Here is a 16414-nt window from a genome sequence, read left to right as displayed (position 1 = left end):
AAATGGCAAGGAGATGCCAGTGAACAAAACCTGGTAGTTTGGGTTGCAGGTTTGGAATCATCATCAGAATGGTGAGGCGCTGGCACAGACTTTTCCCAGAGAAGCTGTGGCTGCCCCATCCCTGGCAGTGTTGAAGGCCAGGTTGGACACAGGGGCTTGGAGCAACCTGCTCTAGTGGAAGGTGTCCCTGCCCGTGCAGGGGTTGGAACTGGATGGGATTTAAGGTCCCTCCAACCCAAACCAGTCTGGGACTGATTCTGTGATCAGTCGAGCAGTTCCAGAGAAGACACTGTAGCTGCCCTCCTTGAGGCAGCTCCTGGGATTGCCTTTCTTTCTAACAAAGGAAGCCATTTGGAAGAACAGAATAGCTTTATGAAAGATGAGTGTCTTGTGCAGAAACAGGGGCCTTAATGGAGCTCATGTGGGAGGACAACCTCAGCTTTTCTGGCACAACTGAAGCTTCATGAGACCCTGTTAATGTTTATGACCATTGGTGATAAGAGCCATGGATGATTTTTGTTTCCTCCTTACTGTGGTATCTGTGTAAAATACTTGACCGAGAGATTTTCATAAAACAAATATCTGAACGGTAAATGTATTTGTTAAAGATTGTTTTGTCTTTATTTCTTTATTTCAGATAGCACTGCTTTTTCATCATCAAATCCGCATGCTTTCCAGATTAATTTCAACAGTTTATACACAGCTTTGTGTGAGCAGCAGAAATCTGATCAAGCGACTCTTCTTTTATACATGCTTCTGCATCAAAATGGCAATGTACGGACATACGTGTTGGCACGAACGGACATAGAAAATCTTGTAAGTATTGTTTTGCTTACCTTGTGCTCATCAGGAGAGGCTTGTCCTGGGAGCTTGGGTGTCAGTGTCCTCTGTTCTGTGGTGAGGGCAGTAGGTTCTGGCTCAGTTACTCACCAGTTCTAGCTTTCTTATTCCTTTTGATTATGTCATCTCAGGAGCAGGATGCTGAACATGTTACTGCAGTAAAAGACAGTACTGGTAGAGCTACCAAGCTGTCTTTGAGTCCCTCTTTCTCAGTGCTACTACTAGTCTGACCCACATCAAACATACTGACCTCTGGGCACAGTGTGAAGAAACTGGTAGCAGATATCATTCTACTCATTATTTAATTATTCTTTTTTAGATATTCGGGCCAGAAAGTTACACGAGCTTACTGTGTGCATATAGGGATCATAGTTAATAAAATGAGCTGTAACTTGACCAACACGCCAATGTCTTACAGGGTTGACCTGAGGCTGAAACTCCTCAAGGAGCAGCTGACAGATTTTATAGAAATGCAACTGTAGTGAGTTTTTAGCTGCTTTAAATAGGATTGTGGTTAATGGCCAATATTACAGACACCTGGTACAGTTTTTGTAGGTTATAAATTAGTTTCTGCTCCCCACTTCAGTAATGTCACAAACCACTTTAACAAATCTTACTTATTAAAAAGCATTCCTTTAATAAGATAATGGCTGTCTAGGGGAATTGGTAACGGAATAGAGAACCCTTTCCATTTTAATATTTGAAATCTTGCCAGATAATTAGATCCCTTGCCTGCTTGATGGCAATATGGAATGAGTTTGGTTTCGGTCCAAGTCCCAGCAGATGTATTGCTAAAATCAGAGTTGATAGACGCCACTGTTGGCAAACTCAAGTGAGATGGTTGATACTGACTTGATTCAAGACCGAACTCCTGTGTAGCCCGCTGCAAATTATCTAGGTGAGGGCTGGGTCGTTTTGCATGAATTCTGTAATTAAATGGTCATACTTAATTTTCTGGGCTGTTAGTATGTGATATGACAAGTTTCGCAGCTGCTAACCAGATCAATTTACTTTAGAGAAATAAAGGTTAGGTGTGTGCATTGTTTTATAATTTGATGTCAGATATCTTGTAAAACTTGCAGTAAAAGCATGTTACGCGTGTGTCAGAACAACTCCAGATGCAGGTACACAGATGCTCTGCAGTGTGGGATATTTTTTATGTATTATTATCTATCTTTACTCTCCTTCAGAAAAAAAAAAAAAAAATCAGAAAATCCCAGAATCATGGAAATAGTCGGCAACATTAAACAGCTTTTGGGAAAAGCTGAGAAAATTTGGAAAAGCATGACTGAGAACTCAACAGGATTTATTTTTTTAGTTCCAAAATTTGAAACTCTCTGATCTTCTTTCGCCCTTCACACATACTGCTGCTTCTTGTGATCGCTGCTGACACATTACTGACATCTTTGTCCAGTGCTCTCATTTTTAGTGGGTAGTAGGTAAGAATGAGCCGCGGCCGACTGAGAAGAGCAATTTTAATTGCTTAGTAGTGCAGGCTGAGCCAGACACAATAAGAATTGGGGGGGGGTGGGAGGGTTAATGGGGGGAGAGATCATGATCTCCCAATTACAACCCTGCGGTGAAAAAGGCTAATTCAGTCTTGGGCTTTTAAATGAGAAGAAGGGGCAGGAGTAATGGAGCTGGTTATTTCCTTCCCTATATGGCAACAGCAAGAGCGGTGCTAACACGCTGTGTGCTGTGCTGGTGGTGTACTACCATACTTCATAAAATATTTACAGGCTATTGAAAAATGGGGAGAGGGTAGAGAAACTTTTTTTTTTTCCCCCCCCTCTAAAATTAACAATAAAACTGACAATGAAAGCTGACTTGGCTCAGTTGGTCAGAAAAGAGCTTGAGAAGCACCAGGATGTGTACATGCCGCATCAGGATGTGTCTATGCCTTTACAAAGGGGAAGCCTTGAACAGAAATGAGTCTCCGCTTGCAGAGAAGTCTGGTGAGAGCTAAAGCCTGGGGCTTGAATCCCACAACTTAGAGGGGTGGGAGGAAAACAGTTAAGGTAATGAATTCAGAGGCAAACCTGTGCTCACTATGGGTATCTTTGAATGAGGGTGGATGACTTGCCGGAGGAATGTGGCATAAGTCAGCGGCCTCTTTGTACAGAGGCAGGTGGGAGAAGTATAAGAGTCCACAGCATATGAGAAATCACATCAGCAGTCAGCTGAGTGCTCATCTTAAACTTTCAGGGGTTTTGTGGGTTGTTCTTGTTTCACTGCACGCAGTGCACCACATTTGTTGTGTTTTCCCCTATTTTAATTCTCAGTTTTGGTGCCCAGGAAGCATCACTAGCAGATGTTCTGTGACATTTCCTAGGGGTTTTTGAAATGCTCTTTTGTAACTTCAGTTTAATCTGTAAATTGAATCAGCATGTTTTTTCGTAACTGTTATACTAGATAGTGTCTCAGCTTAATTCCTACTTCATATATGAATCTACCTCTGTCGGTTATAAGTAAATAAATAACTGACACAGGTAGATTCTGTTATGCTTTATAATGCTTTGTCATTAGTAAGGCAATGTATCTTTTTTGCTCTTTAGTAAGTCTGCTTTGTAGAATGAATAGGGTGTTTTTGTGTCTTCCGTAGCTTATAGCATGTCACTTCATATCATTTCATAAAATAACTGGGTTAAATATCTGGTGCTGTTAGGGATGTTCACATCTGGAATTTGGTTGTCTTATTGAAAGTACTTGCAGCGATTCTCCAGGAAATAGTGGGACTGCTGGAATAGGGGCAATTGGCAAATTTTTTCATAAGCTGTCTGTCATGGTCTGTGAATGAGAGAACGTTGTGCCCTTTTCTGTTTGGAAGAGCAGTTAACACCCATATTGCAGGTAAAAATACCAGTGAGATACCTGCTTATAGAAATAAGCTTTTTCTATTGAATGTGTTTGCTTTGGCTGCTGAGTTGGCATTTTGTTGCTGCTCAATGACTGGACTGAAATAATGTATATGCTGATGTATTTATATCAACCCATGGTACAGCAGTATTTTTTCCTGTGGTATTATTTGGCTTAAGCAGGTTGCTCTTGTGGCTATGTGGTCTTGTATTTTGTTGTATACTAAAGACAAGCTATTTTAAGACTCTTTGCTTGGGAAACTGTTCCTGACCTTGGACCGAATATAGCACCTGCAATTTTCAGTGTCTGTTTTTACCTGCATTTTTTCAATGGTGGCTGTGTCTTGGCAGTTAAAAGCTGCTCCTGATGGAGGAGTATTAGAAGTAGTCCAGTAATGAGAGTTTAATGACTATGAATAAAAGGGCCAGCAGCACAAAAAGAAGTGGTGGTTGTCTTCTCAGTACACGGCTGGACAATGCCATTGCATAAGATGGCATATAAAATTTTTAATGCATATGCTTAACATAAAGTGTAGAAATGTTTTTTGATTACAATTCTAGATAGTCTTTCGTATAATTAAAATTTTAATCTTATATCCTCATTCTTATTTAAGTGGTGGCTTGTGAGATAATTTTTGTTTAAAGAACAGTAATACTTGTCTTAAAGGTGTCGGTACCTCAGCAATCAATATGCAAAGGAAGAAGTATTTGAAGGAGTAAGGGTTATAGTCACTGTGTGAATCGATTCTGTTTTCATCTGGAAATGGCAGGTATAGAGAGTTAATATGCCATTTGCCTTCTTCAGTTTGGTCTGGTATGTGCATGGAGAGAAGTCTGGAAGAGGAGTGGAAAGGAAACCGTGGCCAGGGGAGTGGAGGTGGGAAGAAGAGGTTTTGAAAGCTTTCAAGGTGTTTTGGGGGCAGGAACACTGAATGGAGAGATCTGGAGAGCCAAATCTCTCTTCAGAGTGGGAGTGATTTCAGTAGCTAGCATGAAATTTTAGTAAGAGTATTTCAACATTATTGGCTCGTGTGGAAATGTCTCTGATGTCTCAATGTCAGAATCCAGGTAGCCTTTTTTAATGTCATTGTAGCAACACACTTTTAGGACTTGGAGCGCTTGAGGAACATGAATGCAGTTTTTCAGCTACAGTTTGACCTGATATTAATGTGCATAGTCAGAGGAGAGATGTTGGGCTGTTCTGAAGGAGTATGTTTCTCCAGAGTTCTTTGGATAGTATTATTTAGCTTTAACCAGACTGTTACATTGAAGGAGTGCAAGGCATGTACTTTGTAAGGCAGCATATTCAATTCTGAGAAGCTGTAAAAATTAACAGACATGGCTATTTGGAACCTTGAAAACTAAGAACTTGTTCCACTGGTTACCTTGAGAAGGGCTTTTGTGGTTCTCCCTGAGAAGTCAAGTTGTAAATGCAGTTCTTTGGTAGTTTTCTATTGTTTCCTGCTGTATGCTGCTTATGATAATGCTTGGACTTGGAAATGAGTTTGAGCTTATGCAGTGTAAAGCTATGTGCAATACAAATACTGGAGATAGAAATAATTTGAAGAGTGGACTAATGCAGTGATGTTTGTCTCCCTTTTCCCCTATCCACGAAAAAGGACTAATATTTTTTGCTATATATGCTAAGTAGACATTCCAGGGAAAACATGGTCTTTACTCTCAAGACCTATATTCACAAAATACAAAGACATCAACTCCGGTTTCATCTGGAGAGAGGAGTTTGTGAAGGATCCTTTGAAATGGAAGGATGATTGCAATGTATAAATATTTCTTTCCCTCTGCTTTTGTTGTGGTATTGTGTTGACCCTGGCCAAAGCATCTGTCAAAAGGTTTTGTGGCCTGCAGCATTTAGATCAATCTCATTGGTTTTAATAGAAACTGTTGTGTGTTTTAATATGTTCCAACTGTTTGGGGACTGGTTGATTGTAAGAGAACATTCTGGTAACTTCAGAGGCCTGTGAAGGACTCGGTGTCCTGGCTGCTCACCAGAATAGGTTTAACATGATTCATCCTGCTGCACTCGGCCTGTTTTGAGAAACAGCAACTCTTTAGGTGTCTAGAAGCTTCTTGGAACAAATTCTGCATCTCATCCGCTATCTTGGAATTGAGAGTTTTCTTCAGTTCCTTTTTCCAGGGTATTTTGTGATTTAGGCCTATTTCTACAGCCCAGGGAAGCCACATTGTCCTAAGCCAGTGGAAAGCTAATTTTCAGTTGGTAGAGAGACAACGTTTGCATCTGGATTAACTTTAGACTAACATTCAGGTATGCTTGCTGTTGCAATGAAATCCCGTTTTCATTATTATTGCGAGTCTTTGGCTTAAGCCGTTCATCCTGGTGGAAATGTTGCAAGACCTTGGGCTGAACTCTCATCATAATGTCAGTTCTCTTTGGCTGCGTATTATCTAGAATTAGAAAAACAGGCCTTTTTTAGTCTTAATCCAACCCAAACTGGTTCTTTTCTGGGATTATCTCCGCACACCGAAGTGGGTTTTGAGTTTCAGGTCTCAAAATGCCTCTGTGCACCTCAGCTCCTTTATGCTTGGCTATGTTTGATGAGGAAAGTCTTCAGACCTGGCTTGTGGGAGCACAAATGGTTAGAAACAATTGTTTTCCTCCTTCAACTGGTGAAAATCTTGTTTAATAATTTTATTTTCCGCATGGTCTACAGGGGAACTAAAGCTTTCAGAGCCCATGGTAACTGGTATGGCTGGAAATCTCATTTATTAGGAATTGAAATTCCATGTCCGACCACAAGAAAGAATTTGTTTAGACTCTCTTGTGGAGACAGAATGAAACAGATGGAAGGTGTTTGAACACTGTACGTCACTATTTAGGGGTGGTTATTTCAAGAAGGAGGAATTGCTATGATGTTGTTAAGGGCAGGGTAATACACGGGAGGTTTAGAGTCTCCTCTTTTTATTGTGTGAGGTATTTGAAGACTAAACTAATACACACATTTTTTCTTCCCTAAAGGTTCTGCCAATTCTTGAAATTCTGTATCATGTTGAAGAAAGGAATTCACACCATGTTTACATGGCTCTGATCATTCTGCTGATCCTTACAGAGGATGATGGCTTCAACCGATCCATTCATGAAGTGGTGAGTTGTTGTTTTGGTAAATAATTCTTCAGCTCTAAAAATGGTTTAAATCTTCACTTTCATAAAGGTATATCGGTATATCTGTTTCCTCAGCAGAGCTGTATGTGTTCATCCAAATTTGATGACATATACATATTTCTTTCGTGAGGACTAACCCGAAGTTAGAAGAATCATTTCAAAACTTTCCAGAGTGAACAAACACGTTCCCTCTTGTAGAGGAGGTGCTGTGTATACCTCTTTTTCTGTCTTTTTTTGTGTTTCCTGTTACAGATTAATGTAATAATAGCCAGGCAGCTGCCTCAAAGATGCTGAGTGTTTGCCATGAAAGTGGAGGGGCTTAATGAGAGAAAAAAACACAGAAAACCTTGCTTATTCCTCTTGAAAAACTTTTCTTAACCAGTTTGATGCAGCCGAGAGGAGCTTTTAGTTGGAGTTTTATTTTCCAGACTGAAGGTTACTTCCTTACTTGGCATTTCTTTTTCTGCCTTTCTGCTAGATTAATATCTATTTTATGTTGAACATATAATATGATCCAAATTTTGACTAGCTTTGATGGGCCTCAACCATCTGTGCTTGGACAATGACGTTCTAGTTTCCTAGCTTCTAAAGCTACAGTAATGCTGAAGATATCTGCACTGATTTTTATTTGATTTTTTTGACTGGGACATGGGAATTCTCTTTTGGGGTTATGTGAAATTAATGAAATGCAAAAAACTGGAAGCAGGTTTCAACGTATCTAAACAGAACTCTTAGGTAAATTTCCAGCCTATTTTAGAGAAAACTGGCATTTACAGTAATCACTGACAGTATTTACTCTCAGAAATTTCAGATTATTTCCTATAGCTTTATATGGAGAATGCAAGAAGAGATGATGTTGATATTCAGTTTCCTGGGAGTACCTTTTAGGAAGTGGTTTTTAGGAGGAGCAGCTGTAGTAACCATGCAGATAACTGAAACGACATTTTCCTGGCACTTTCTTCTGCCTCGATTTCACGCGCCTCGAACCTGTACATCTGCACCTTGTGCATGTGTGATGTGTATTTTGGGGTTCTATATCACTAAGTCATTTAACTTCTTTTGTAATTTGAGCTTGTTGAGCGTTAGATTCCAGCAGACAAGGTTTCACTCCTCAGTCTCTTCATTCTTCATTCATTTTAAAGGCTTCACACATGGTCTTTCAATAAATTCCTTACTGGATAAGTAGAAGTGGAAGATTTCCCTGAAATTTGTTAATGAGAATCCAGATGTTGAATGAAAACATAAATCAAGTTTTCTTGTCTAGTTTATTCTTGCCTTTGCAGCTAACCCTGCCAGTATTTGTAGGGTTTTCTGTGCCATGTGGGTATTAGTTTACTACTTCCATTTTAAATAAAAACAAAACCAAACCCCACCTTGTTCCTTTTACCCTGCACTGTTTTAGGTTTTTTTTCAGTCCTGCTTTTGCTTCTTCCAGTTTTTTCTCAATTTAATCTTTGATTTTACTTCAGATTTTCACTAACTGTTGCTTTCTTTTACTCTGTGGTTGTGTTTTCCCACTCCATAGTGTCTGCTGAGAAGCATCCATTCAATAATACCATTAATATGGCCAGAGTTTTGCTCGTTCTGCTTCTTCAGTAGGTGAGAGGTGTGTGTGAAGTGATGAGCCTTCAGGATTGTCTATGTGAACATCTTCTGTCAGCCCTACTGCAGAAAAAGCTGTGAAAATGGAAACCTAATGGATGGAGTGCTACAAAGCTGCAGAGGATAGATGTAACATATTCTTAATTCTTCCTCCTGCCCTCCTCTGTTCCTTACTATTCTTCCTCTTAGCCTTTTCTCCATTATCTGAAATGCCTTCATGCCAGAGGAGAGAGCAAACTTGGAGGCAAAGCAGTTTGCTTTTCTGCCCTTGCAGTGCTTTTCTTATTGAATTTGAAGGCTTTTTCTTGCTCCATGCTCTTATTCTTTGTGTCATGCGGGTGGATTGGATGCAGCGAAGGAGAAGTAGGTCTCCCGCTGTTCAGATCTTAAACTGCACTCTGAAAGCTACCAAAATAAACTGTGATAGAGAAGAGTTGATGACTGTGATACCAACTCCTAAGTATTCCTTATAGAAAGGATTCCTTATTTATAGAAAAAAACACATAATACTAAAAAAAATGAAGTTACCTTCTAGATCGCTGCATCTACTCCATTCCTGAAGGATGTATTCCGTTACAGAAGGATGTGGATATCAGAATGTTTGTAGATCGTGAACTGTTGGGGAATGGCTGTATAGGTAGTGAGTTTGTACAGGTCCCATGATGGGGATAAGTGTAGTTAGTGCCCGGTTTTGAGGGAAAAGGATTAAAAATCATACTGATAAATCACTTCCTGTCACTCGTCTTTTTGAATTACTTAAATGGATGTTTCCAGGAATGAATGACCAAGTTACTCTTCAAAAAGGACAGTATAAAGAAAGAAATCGGTCTCATACTTTCTTCAATCTCCTAAAGGCTGAGAGCATATTATAGGACAGCAAAGTGAAGAGAGTTGGGAAAACTGAATAGTTATTTCTGTACAATGTGAACATCTAGCATCAGTGACACATCTGGAATGAAACTCTTACTCCCTGCAAATATTTATCAGATTTTAGCAATTACAGCAGGATTTGTTTTTCTCCCCATCACTTGGGTAAAGTATGAAATAAAAAAGGCTTGATGTATTTTAGATCAACCTGTTTTTCTCTCTGCTGCTGTGTATCCTGCGTACTGTTCTTGGGAGAAGCATGACTGTACACTCCATTTATGGGCTATTTTCCTTTGTGGTATTTAACCCACATTTATTTATTGATTTTAAAGATTAATTTTAGTAAGCACAGTTTTATAAATCTTGTGATTATACTGATTGGCGAAGAGCTCAGGAAACCACAGAAACTCTCTCTGACTGCTGAAGCATTTTTTTGTCTTAACTGCCTGGAAAATACAATCAGAACCATAGGTCCTGTTCCTGCATTTGGCTTAGTGCAGTAAGGTCCCTGTACCCACACAGAGCTCAATTTCATTCAGTAATAATAATAATAACAACAGAGTAAATGAGTAAATGCAAGAATTCCCTGAAGGGAAGAAGTATTGCTGATTTTTCTTCTCCGATTTATGAAACTAAGTGAAATGAAATCAGATGTCAAAATAACATCATATGATACTTTATGTAGCAGTGACCTATAGTACTACTATAGTACTTTATGCTGTAGTAAACAGTGATAGATTGTAAGTCACAATTTAACTGTGTTTATTTTTATTGTGTGAAGAAATATCCTGCAAGCAAAGTTATGGGAAACTGAGAATCTCAGTGCTCGGTATATATAGAACTGAGTTCCTGTTCTTTGCATCTGCAGTTCTGGCACCCTCAGTTGTAGGTGTCAAGGAGCCTGGTGTTAAAAAGAGTAATTAAGCAAGACATTTTAATTTTCAATTATTCTTGCGAGACTGCCCCAGGTCTGAACTTGTTGTTTTAATTTTTTCCCTTGTTAATATTATAAGCAAACCAGTGAGGTTGTTCAACTGGGGCGCTGAGTTCAGGCAGATGATTCTGAAATGTAAGATAATCTTTGTTTTGTGCTTCTGCAGCCTGAGCCCATGGGAGCATTGGTGGTGGGCGCTGTTGTTTTTTTAAATAGGCATTTCATTGCCCGCCTGCTGTGGTTGCTTTCTCCAGTACGGGGAAGAGGAGAGTTGAGGTGATAGGGGCTGGTCGGTGACATTTTAGCTTTGAGTTTTGGGTGTTGTTGTGGTTTGGGGTGAACTATTACAAGGCATGGTTGTCTCAGTGAATGTAATTTTCCAGGGTTGGTGTTTCTAAAGTTCAAGTGTGAACCATTGACCATTTATGGAGTTAGATTGGGACATGGACATGCTTGTCCATGGTTAAAGATGTCAGCATGTCCTTTATCAGGCTCTGATAACATCATGTTTTTCATTAGGCATTTGAAATGTGTCAGGTGGCCTTTGTGCTAGGGCTCTGCTGCCGATAATCTGACTAAATTTGGCCAAATTATAAACCTCTGTTTTTAAGCAGTCCGTTTCCATCTGCGCAGCAGATGCATAGTCAGAGGTAGCCTGGTGGCTGTCGTGATTGAATATTCTCATTTTGCTGCTCCTAGGGCCAGGTGAGCTGTTTGCATCCTCCCCTGCTCAGTGATCGTATGTCAGTTGAGATGCAAAGGGACAAGCTGAAGCTTGTGTAGGTGCTGCTTCCAGCTCCCGTGGGATTGGCCTGTGCTCCCAGTGATGCTTCTGTTGCTGCCTGGCAATAGTTGAAGCCTCATAGAATCATTTATGATGGAAAAGACCTTTAAGATTGAGTGCAGCTGTAAATCTAATGCTGCCAAGTTCACCGCTAAACCATGTCCCTAAGTGACACATCTGCATCTCTGATGAATACAGTGTGAAGGAACAGGACCGCTGACATGGAATCCCAGGCTGGTTTGTGTTGAAGGGACCTTAAAGCTCATCCAGTTGCAACCCCCTGCCACGAGCAGGGACACCTTCCGCTAGAGCAGGTTGCTCTAAGCCACCTCCAACCTGGCCTTGACATGACCATGGTTAGGAGAAATTGGAAAGAGTCTGTGGCTGGCTGCACAAGGAACATGGGATGGGTGGGGTGAGGGGGAGAAAGACAAAATAAACAAGAAACAGGTAAGATTTGGGATTGCTGAGCAAAGAATTGAGAAAAGAGGCAGGATATGAACAAAGTCAAAATGCTGGAGAAGGTCAAGTCAGACTTGTTTTTGATGAGAGACTGGAATAGGCAAGGTGACTGGAGGAAGTCGAAGCTGGGAAGAGAAAGATCTAAGAGGAATGTGGTGTGGGAGGGCAAGGAGCTGGGAATGAGCCACAGGGAGTTAAAACAGAAAAGGTAACAACTTGTGCATAGCACAGGGAGCCATAGATGTGTGAGAAAGATATGACTGGAGGTTATCTGACTTGTTTCAGTCTCATTTTTCATTTCGTTGGAGACACCCCTTGTGAGAGAGCACATGGTGGGACCTGAGACTTCTGAGTTCCATCACAGTGTGAATCAAGGAACTCCCACTTTGGTTGGCAAAGCACAGGGATGTGCCCCGCAAAATAGCACCAAAAGGGGTAGGAAGAAACATGGGCCTCAATTTATTGGTGGGAGAAGGTTGCTTTGCTATTTCACTTGCAAATGAGAGACTCTAAGAAATGACTTATTAGAGATTTGATCAGTAAGTTGATCTTTTTTGTTGTGGTTAATGTATTTTGTCTCAGACAGGGAAAATACCCACTCTTTGGGTATTGTTTTAGAGCAAATTGAGTGAAATTCTTTCTTTTCAATAAGCATCTGGAAATACATGCCTTTATGTACTAATGGTTTGGATTTACAAAACAAATTGTACATTGGATTTACAAAACAAATAGTATTCTATACTACACATTTTCATAGTTACATTTTTTTTAAAAGGGTATGTTACATTTTCAATAACGTAAGTGTTCAGAAGTTTCAGGATATGAAATATGCAATCACAGCTTACCCTGTTAATATTTATGTATTACAGACTAGAAACATTATGCAGTGATCACACGATTCTTCAAAAAACAGTGTATTTTTCTTCTGGAAGGTTCAGATGCTCAGCTTTGACGCTGTGTTGTCAAAGTGGTAGATTTATTTACTTATATAAAATCTTCTCTTGAAAACAGATATATTCACATAACCATAATTTCACCTGAACTGTTTTTAAGAAATCACAATTAATTGCAACCAAAGTGACTGTCTACACTTCATTTAGCATTTTGCGGTTGTGAAATAACCCACATAACTTGCTATATGTGATCATATGTTTATGTTTAGCAGCCTCAGGATGATTAAGTTCTCCTCTAGCAGAGTATCTTCTTGCAGTGAATTTCATATGCATAATCCATTAATTACTCAACTAACAGCTTTTTAACTTTTCATTGCCTCTTTTGTGAAAATACATGTGGATTTTTCTGTCTTTAAGGCTATTCCTGTTAATCGTCTATGTTGTCCATCCTGACCAGATGACCTTGTTTACTGAAACTCGTTGGATGACTTGCGTTCATTTAGACCATCACCACTTTGTCTTAAAATAGTATTAGTGACTTGTTACAACCAGAAATTATACTTGTTTCCACATCCACTCATAGCCTGCTATATGTGGAAACCTTTCGTGTAGTGATTTCATGTTTCCTATTTGTTCCTCAGCTTTGACCATTCTTCCTTAAATACCTCTCAAGTCTTTCCCTCTTCCCCATATTCTGATTTTTCTATCCTTTTAGCAAAAGGCGTTTACCAGAAATTGTCGCACTTGAGCCTGTTGCTGAGGATGTTTGTCACCCTAGCCAGCACTTCACTACTTTTAAATGGTGGTTTTCCCTTCTGTAGGTTAGTCATTGGCTTCACTTTAGCTCCTTGTGGGAAGCAGGAAGGCGCTGACAAAAAGTCAGGGATTAGCTAGCATCTGATTATGGAGATACTTTTTTCATGTTTTATTTTAATGATCTGACCTTGTATTTTGTCTCTTCATATATGGCACAGAAGTGACTTCTGATCTCAAACTGCATCAGCTCGCCTAGTAACATAAATTTCCTGAGCCTACCAAGTACGTCTTAAGTGGCTGTGTCTTTTTTTGTCATTGTAGAGTATCTAGTCTATAATGATATTTGGGATGTACCTCTTGATGCGTAGGCCTTTATATGCATGATTTTCCAAAGCATAAATGGGTAAGAATCCTTTTAGGAGGTTCCTCCTTTTTAGGAGGTTCATCAAAAAAGATCTTTCAGCACAGACAAATGAAATCTTCCCTGAAATACTTAATTAAAGAGGGGCTTTCAGGTATGCTAGAAATAAAGTGAGGGAGGAGAGAATTTGATGAATCATAATTGGGATGCTATTTCAAATGTCTCTTATACTGTGAAAGTACAAGACACACAGTGAAGGTAGAAATGAGGGTGGGAGGTAAAGGTAGGAAATATGTATGCATGTGGAATATGCAGAGCATGGAAGGTTAAACAATGTTTTTAATAAAAACCAAACCACCACACAAAAAAGGCATTTTTAAAATAGTACTTACAAAATATTACCCTTGTCTAGAATAAACTTCATAAGATTCTTTTTTTTTCCACTTGGATTTTGCTTTAGAATCTATTAACCAAGAGTTTTGATAAAATGTACATGTAATTATGTCTGGAGTATTAAGTATTCCTTACAGTAGGATCCTACATGATACTGAGGGAAATATAATATCTCCCAAAGCCTTGTGTTAAATAATACCCTGATTTTTGCCAGCACTACTGCTATCACAGATGCTGGAAACAGCCACAGTACTGTTGCAGAGCCCAGCCTGGGACACTCTGCAGTGGAGTAATTGAGAAGCAGATGCCTTGATGTGTGTCCTGGGCAGCATCAAGCTGAGGGGAGAGATGAGAAAATCAGTGATGTGAAGGTGGTGGCTGCTTGGAGCAGGAGTCCTGTGAGAATGCTTCCTTTAAAAAAAATTCTTTTTTCCTTTTAATTTGCTGATCTGAATCTTTCTGATTAATCATGAATAGTTCTGTCAGGAGCACAAAGTTTGCTGAGAAGAGGAACTGCGGGATGTGTCAAAAGTCTTTGTATATTACTTTGATTGGATAGGTCTGTCTTTGATTTGTGTTTGGAGCTGATAAAAATGCTTTTGAAGTCACAAATGGGAGTATAGTGTGTAAGAGAGGGAGGACTTGATCCCAACTGATAGTGAAAAGAAACCCTTAAAGCACAGGGACCTGTGACGTACGTATTTGGGATTTAAGGGCAAAAGTTGATGAACAGAATGAAGCAGAATTATATGTAGGTTACAGGGTGCTTTGAGTATGTATTTCAGAGTAGTTGACATCAAACAGTTGTAGTAGTCTAACCTCTGCATTCTCAACACTAATACAATTTGCATTACAATGATTTGTGAGTAACTACTGGGGGTTCCTCAAAACGGCATAGTGTTTAAAATCTTTGATGCTTCACAGATTTAATATTAATAATTTGCTTAGTTTACGTGCTTTTGTGGGAGGCATGTGCTCTGTGCATGTGTCTTAAACTTACTGCAGGAATGAAGGCTGCTGAATAGAAAAGAAATTCAGCAAGAGGCACATTGTAAAATACATCAAACTGCCTTATCGAAACTCATATTTGGAAGGATTGGTCAACAGCGGTCCGTTGGCTGATTATATTGGTGATATTCCAAACCCAACTATGGAGAGCATGGGGAAAATTCAAAACGAAAGCAGACTGATGCAAGAGAAACAAAGATCAGGAAGATAATTAGAAAGGGAACTTCCTACTTGAAGTGTTCTTTTTATAATACAACTTCTAATTTTCTCTCCAAAGGAATATGTTCTATTTAAAAACAAGTTGTCATCTGCAGTGACAACCGTGCTGTTAATATTCTTACGGGACTCTTACATAGCCTACTCATATTCCACTGTATGAAAAGCATCCTGGCCTGTACCAGCACCAGTGCGGCAGCAGGACCAGGGCATTGACTGTCCCCCTGTGCTGGGCACTGGTGAGGCTGCACCTCGAATCCTGTGTCAGTTCTGGGCCCCTCACTGCAAGAAAGACATTGAGGAGCTGGAGCGGGGCCAGAGAAGGACACCGGAGCTGGCGCAGGGCCTGGAGCACAAGTGTGATGAGGAACGGCTGAGGGACCTGGGGGGGTTTAGTCTGGAGAAGAGAAGGCTCAGGGGGGACCTTATCGCTCTCTACAACTGCCTGACAGGAGGATGGAGCCAGGAGGGGGCTGGTCTCTGCTCCCAAGGAACAAGGGATGGGACAAGAGAAAACGGCCTCAAGCTGCACCAGGGAAGATTTAGGTTGGATATTAGGAACAATTTCTTCACCAAAAGGGTGCTCAAGCACTGGAACAGGCTGCCCAGGGCAGTGGTGGAATCGTTGTCCCTGGAGGTATCTAAAAGATGTGTAGATGTGGCACTTAGGGATGTGGTTTAGTGGTTGGACTCAAAAATTTTAAAGGTCTTTTCCAACCTAAACAATACTGTGATTCTGTAATTGAGAAAGGCTTGCACAGATCCAGGTTCTGGGCCGAATGGAAGAAGTTGTGTTTGTAAAATAGCTCTTGGTCTCCTGTTTCCTTCTCCAGTATATGCAATGAAAAAAAGGTTGCTTAACATACTTCCTTTAATGAGCTTTAGTGAACAGTGTGCATGACCATCATTAATAATCCCCTTAAATACAGAAAATAAAGAATTTCAAATGAAAAAAATCAGTATTTTGGAAAATGCAGGTATGGCGTGACCTTTTTGGATTCCAGATCTGCACTTTTTTAGTGGTTAGCAGCGAAGTGACTACATCATTTAAAAACGTAACATATAATTGTGTATGAACACATGATTATCAGAGAAACGAAGCAACCCTTTGCCATTGCCAGTAATGAGACAAGTCAGTGTTTTGCACCGTTAACAAATAAATAACAAGATCTAAATGCCTATGTGTTGAGTGCCCATTTCTCCAGGTCACCTGAATGTGTAAGTACAACCAGTGTTTTTACTTTCAGATGTGGAATCATTTCTCTGTGGCAGTGTTGAGCTGTAGTGGAAGAGTCCGCCCTACC

The 16414-nt window shown here is 40.0% G+C and overlaps 1 protein-coding gene across 4 annotated transcripts in view; it reads left to right on the top strand.

The window, feature by feature from the left end:
• The window catches only part of DYM (dymeclin), a 223273-nt gene that overhangs the window by 92924 nt on the left and 113935 nt on the right, over window positions 1-16414 (top strand). For all 4 annotated transcript variants that reach the window (XM_030471037.1, XM_030471039.1, XM_030471038.1 and 1 more), the window contains 2 exons: window positions 638-816; window positions 6691-6816. In XM_030471037.1, the coding sequence (XP_030326897.1) occupies window positions 638-816; window positions 6691-6816 (305 nt within the window). The remainder of the gene's footprint in view (window positions 1-637; window positions 817-6690; window positions 6817-16414) is intronic.

Source organism: Strigops habroptila, chromosome Z, assembly GCF_004027225.2.
Source record: "Strigops habroptila isolate Jane chromosome Z, bStrHab1.2.pri, whole genome shotgun sequence".
Lineage (NCBI taxonomy): Eukaryota > Metazoa > Chordata > Aves > Psittaciformes > Psittacidae > Strigops > Strigops habroptila.
This window is presented reverse-complemented; position numbering and strand designations above follow the sequence as displayed.